Below are 5611 nucleotides of genomic sequence, written 5' to 3'. Positions count from 1 at the left end.
TTTCTCAAACACATCTAATATGTCTCACAAACATGGGATTCGTCGTGCCTCTAATTCTTCACACCAACATGCACCGTGTTCGTGCAATATCTTTATATTATTATTATTATATTTAGAAATGGTAAGTATAAATAGGCTAATTATTAATTCAGTTCAAGCTTTTTAAAAATCATTATCAGCACAATGCATCCATCAAAATCAAGGAGGTCTATAATGTCTCGTATGATGCAGTGTTAGGACGCTGATTATTCAAACACAGTATCCGTCTGCGCTCTTGAGCGTCTATGATGAGAAATGTGTGTTACGCGCGCACACACGCAGGCGCAGGCTGAGCATCACACGCACGCGCGCGCGCACTCACACTGCTGTGAGATTATCAGAGCGCTCGGCAGCAGAGAGAGAGAAAGAGGGAGACGCGGAGGAGAGCAGCAGCCCCACCGATCCTCAAGCGAGAGAGAGAGGCAGCGTCTGGAGCAAGAGCTGGGCGGGGAAATAACTGCGGTACTGAAGAAATACTTCATTGCCGAACTGCAGAAATTTGTCGGCATCAGATCTTCGTCCGTGTAAAGCAAAATGTCATCGTCGGGAAAAGACAACAGCTCCCAGCATGCGAATTACGTGGGACCGTATCGCCTGGAAAAGACGCTCGGCAAAGGACAGACAGGTTTGTCCTTTTGTGTGCTTGAGATCGGGGATGATGACACGCGCTATCACCGCTGCTCAGTAAATATCATGCGTGTGCGTTTGCTGACATGTCATTGTGTAGAGAGGTTTTCCGCAGATTAAGGACTTTAGCCTACTTTTCTGACCATCCGGTGAGATCTTATCAGTTTCAGAATGCTTTTTGGGTGAAACAAGTTGGCAAGCGTTTGTATTTTCATCCTATAAAGGGAACCTGGTCATCGCAAATGACAGTTTGGCTTTGCGGCTCCGCTTTGCTTCTGGCTAATGCCGTTAATCCAGATTTGTCAGACAACGGGATGTGGTTGCACTTGCAGGTCCCACTGCTGAATCCATTTGTCTTGTGCAAGATCTAGAATTGAATGTTTGACATCAGGGAACAGGTGGCCCTCGGATGCTGCTGATGATGGGACAGTTTTGCTGCATCCGTAGTGCACCATGTGTTCAACCTGATTCTCTCTGCAGTCCGGTGGTGCTGAAATATAGTGCTGAAGTTTGAGGTATAAGGGAAAGCAGTCTTGCTTTAGTTCTGCTACAGGCCACCGAAAGGCTGTTGGCTGATTTGTGCGGTTGTAAAAATCAATACCATAATCATCCAAGTTTATATGACCACACAATGCATGACAAAAAGGTTATTCTTATGTTCATGTCGGCTTATAGCTGAGAATGGCTGTATGACATGGGAGTGTGGAAGAAGTATTGATCTGGCGGCAATTTTTTTGTGCCCAATGTTCTATGGCCAGTGGCTTCTTCTGGTGTGGCTTTGGTAGAGAACAGTTATTGAGTCAATATCCCTGGCCAGACGGATCCAAGTCAAGTGCCTGCAGCTGTTATGCAACACATGAACTGCAACTGTTAAGAGTATAGATTGACTCTGTTTTGAAGAACATTGAGGCCAGAGTTGGTAGTCAGGTCTTCAAGTTCTCATGTTTCCTGTTAAACATAACCAGCATGGCTGAACTTTTTTCAGTCATAACTTTGGCATTCAGATGAGTTGTTGACAAAAAGCCATGTATATGGTCATTTCACGTCAAAATTTACTTTCAGTGTCTAAAATTTGCAGTCTCTTAAAGGGTTACTCCACCCCCAAATGAAAATGTTGTCATTAATCACTTACCCCCAATGTCGTTCCAAACCCGTAAAAGCTTCGTTCGTCTTCGGAACACAATTTAAGATATTTTGGATGAAAACCGGGAGGCTTGTGACTGTCCCATTGACTGCAAAGTAAATAACACTGTCAAGTCCCAGAAAAGTATGAAAGACAACGTCAAAATAGTCCATCTGCCATCAGTGGTTCAACCGTAACGTTATGAAGCAATGAGAATACTTTTTGTACGCAAAGAAAACAAAAATAACGACTTTATTCAACAATTCGTCTCCTCCGCATCACCGTAGCACCATTTTGGAGAGTATCCACTGAACGCAAATTGCGTATGCTGTTCTGTGTCAGTCGCACCACACGGATACGCTGTTTTCGTTCAAGTCAAAGTGTAAATAAACGTAGAAAATGTATCCGAGTGGTGCGGCTGACACAGACAAGTAGAACAGTATACGCAGTTCAGATTGAACCACTGATGGCAGATGGACTATTTTGACGATGTCTTTCATACTTTTCTGGGCCTTTACAGTGTTATTTACTTGGCAGTCAATGGGACAGTCACAAGCCTCCCGGTTTTTATCCAAAATATCTTAAATTGTGTTCCGAAGACGAACAAATCTTTTACGGGTTTGGAACGACATGGGGGTAAGTGATTAATGACAAAGTTTTCATTTTGGGGTGGAGTAACCCTTTAATGTGTCCAAATATACTACTAAACTAGTACATTGAATCAGTAGGATGTCTGAATACACATGTCTGTTAACAGTAGGCAAATAATTTGTGGATGGTGTACCGTGTCCACTGAGATTCTGAAGTGTAGACACTTTGCTATCCCAGAAGTCCATGGTAGCTGAGGAGCTGCCAGATTTGAAAAATTGAGAAACGTGAGGCTGGTGGATCTTTTCAAGTGCTAGAGATACCAGGAAAGTTGTATTTAACAATACTTAAGCAATGATTTTTGTGATTGCTGTTAGTATGTTACAAGTCAAATAAAATACAGGTGAAAGGAGAGTGCCAACATGGTGGGTGTCGTATATCTAGGAATATATGCATTCTATAGACCTGCATACTTGAAGAACACAATTCATCAACAGTTGAGGTTAATCTACGTTCAGTACATTAATTCAGTACATACTCTGAAACAGAGCTTCTTTTTTTTGTGAGAAAATGAGCCAAAAAATATTGATGACTCACCTTGCACTCATGGTAGTCTCTGCATTTTTGTCCAATAAGAATCTCCCTGACCACCTGCTTCTGCCTAGCAACAGCTGTTAGAAGATCATGGTTCATAGCTGTGAACTAAAAGGTTTTGGCTATTCAAAAATAGTCAGATAATCAACCCCTCAATTTGTCTTGCCCCAACTTTCTATTTCAACACAAAAATACGTTGTCACAGGAAAATATACTGCAATCATCAAGTCATTTCATGGGGTCTTAAAGGGATGGTTCACCCAAAAATGACAATTCTGTAATTATTTACTGACTCTCATGTCATTTCAAAACTGTACAACTGACTGTTGTACATTTTTTGAAAAATGTCTCTGTTTTTTTTTATGTGTAAAATGGAAGTCACCAAAATGGTTTGGTTACCAACATTCTTCATAATATCTTCTTTTGTGTTCATCAGAAGAAAAAGTCATTTGGAATGACATGAGGGTGAGTAAATGATCAAAGAATTTTCGTTTTTAGCTGAACTATCCCTTAAAAAATCACTCAGCCGAATTATGGTCAGATTTCTCAGTTAACCAAACAGTACGTAACCAGTGTTGGCAATGTGTTTATATGATTTGATGACTGTAAATACATGCATTGCTTGTTGTTCAGCAGAAGAGACGGCACACATTGTTCATTTGCGAATAGAACGCTCTGTCGGCAATTAAACTATTGGCACCAACTCTTAAAATAAATCCTCGTGTAGCCCGTGGTTAGAAGAGCAGGCTGCTTCTGACTAGTTAGCGGAGGGTATTCCTGCTCGTTCTGCCACCGTTGGCATGGCTGCTGAGAGAATGCTGCACAATAAACGCCGCTTCCCAGTGCTGCCGCTGCAGAGGAGAGCCCATATGTCATGAGAGAGACTCACACAGAGAAAGAGGAGCTTGGGGGAGGGTAGGGATAGATGGGAAGGGGGTGGGTTTGGGGATGAGGGAGAGAGTTCTCAGAGCTAAAGCGGGACCCCCATGGGAAACAGTAAAAAGGACGCTCTACTTTAATTTACCCCCTCCCTCACCTCCCCAAATCAAAACGGATGTACGTGCCTGTATTTTTTGCCTTTCCTGTTTCTTTGTGATGCTTCAGCCGTCTCACGTAGCATCCTCACTGCTTGAGTCAGTTGAAAGTAGGCAGAGGAAGATTACAGGAGATCACTGACTGAGACAGATTACTGAAAAACAATAATGTTGCAACAATACCTGCTTTATGAGAGTTATTCAGTTGCTGTGTATTTTTTTCTGCCAATTCGTTCTGTTCACATCTGCACTACTCTACTAGTACCCTGGTCTTCTAGCTTCTCTCACCCCGTCAGGGTGTCCCAAAGGAGGCCCGTTAATGAAGCGGCGAAGTACCTGAATCACGCACGCTGTCACGGGCAGAAACGGAGCCCTCTTGCTGGGTCAGGGTTAGAAGGCTTGTATGGGTTAGACAGGCTCCATGCAGAGGGGTGTTAGAGCCCCAGGCCTCCACTGCACTTCCAGCATGGACATGGAGATAATCAAGCTACTGTACATATACACACTACCTCAGGGCCAGTGAGTGTCCGTTACTGCAGAGGCACTGATGCAAGGCGGATATGAAGAGCCGCCGGCAGAACCACATAATGTATGGTTATTTTGCTGCAGTGCACGTAGGGTTCATTTCAATCCAAGGTAGTGCTTCCACATATGGGATGCCATTGCTCCTCTTTGCCAGTATCGAAAAACAGAGTTTTAGCATAGGGCTATGTAGTGACACTTATTTTAACTGCACTAAACAGAAGTGTGAAACTAATGTCTACCATTGTTGGAACAAACAGTGCTGCCCTAAACTCATGCTCTTGGTTTAGCCAATGTTGCTGTGCCAGACTGGTCGAGATGCTCAAGCAGTGACGTTTTGATATGTTTTTTGAAACAACTCTCAGCCTATGAATGTCTTACTTGGGTGGGAGACATTAAGCTTCATTTTTAGCCATTGTCATATACTATGGAATTTAGAATATGCAAATTATGCTAATTGTTTTGAAATATTTAGGCCTATGTATTATACAGGTATGCTTTTATTCTCCAATTTAAAGGCATAGTTCACCCACAAATATATTATTCTGACATCATTTGCTCACCCTGATGTTTCAAACCGGTATGCCTTTCTTTCTTTCTTTCTTTCTTATGCATAACATGAACATGAAGATATATTAAAGAATGTTTAAACTGTTTGTCCATACAATAATAATCAGAGGGGTCCCTGTCCAATAAGAATCTCCCTGACCACCTGCTTCTGCCTAGCAACAGCTGTTAGAAGATCATGGTTCATAGCTGTGAACTAAAAGGTTTTGGCTATTCAAAAATAGTCAGATAATCAACCCCTCAATATGTCTTGCCCCAACTTTCTATTTCAACACAAAAATACGTTGTCACAGGAAAATATACTGCAATCATCAAGTCATTTCATGGGGTCTTAAAGGGATGGTTCACCCAAAAATGACAATTCTGTAATTATTTACTCACTCTCATGTCATTTCAAAACTGTACAACTGACTGTTGTACATTTTTTGAAAAATGTCTCTGTTTTTTTTTTATGTGTAAAATGGAAGTCCCCAAAATGGTTTGGTTTCCAACATTCTTCATAATATCTTCTTTTGTG

At 41.9% G+C, this 5611-nt stretch overlaps 1 protein-coding gene across 1 annotated transcript in view; it reads left to right on the top strand.

The window, feature by feature from the left end:
- The first annotated feature begins 385 nt into the window (after positions 1-385).
- The window catches only part of LOC107757880 (serine/threonine-protein kinase BRSK2-like), a 147201-nt gene continuing 141975 nt past the window's right edge, over positions 386-5611 (top strand). Inside the window, exon 1 of the mRNA XM_016575488.1 lies at positions 386-664. Within this exon, the coding sequence (XP_016430974.1) occupies positions 574-664 (91 nt within the window). The 5' untranslated portion in view covers positions 386-573. The remainder of the gene's footprint in view (positions 665-5611) is intronic.

Source organism: Sinocyclocheilus rhinocerous, unplaced genomic scaffold (assembly GCF_001515625.1).
Source record: "Sinocyclocheilus rhinocerous isolate Xijiao unplaced genomic scaffold, SAMN03320098_v1.1 scaffold252, whole genome shotgun sequence".
Lineage (NCBI taxonomy): Eukaryota > Metazoa > Chordata > Actinopteri > Cypriniformes > Cyprinidae > Sinocyclocheilus > Sinocyclocheilus rhinocerous.
This window is presented reverse-complemented; position numbering and strand designations above follow the sequence as displayed.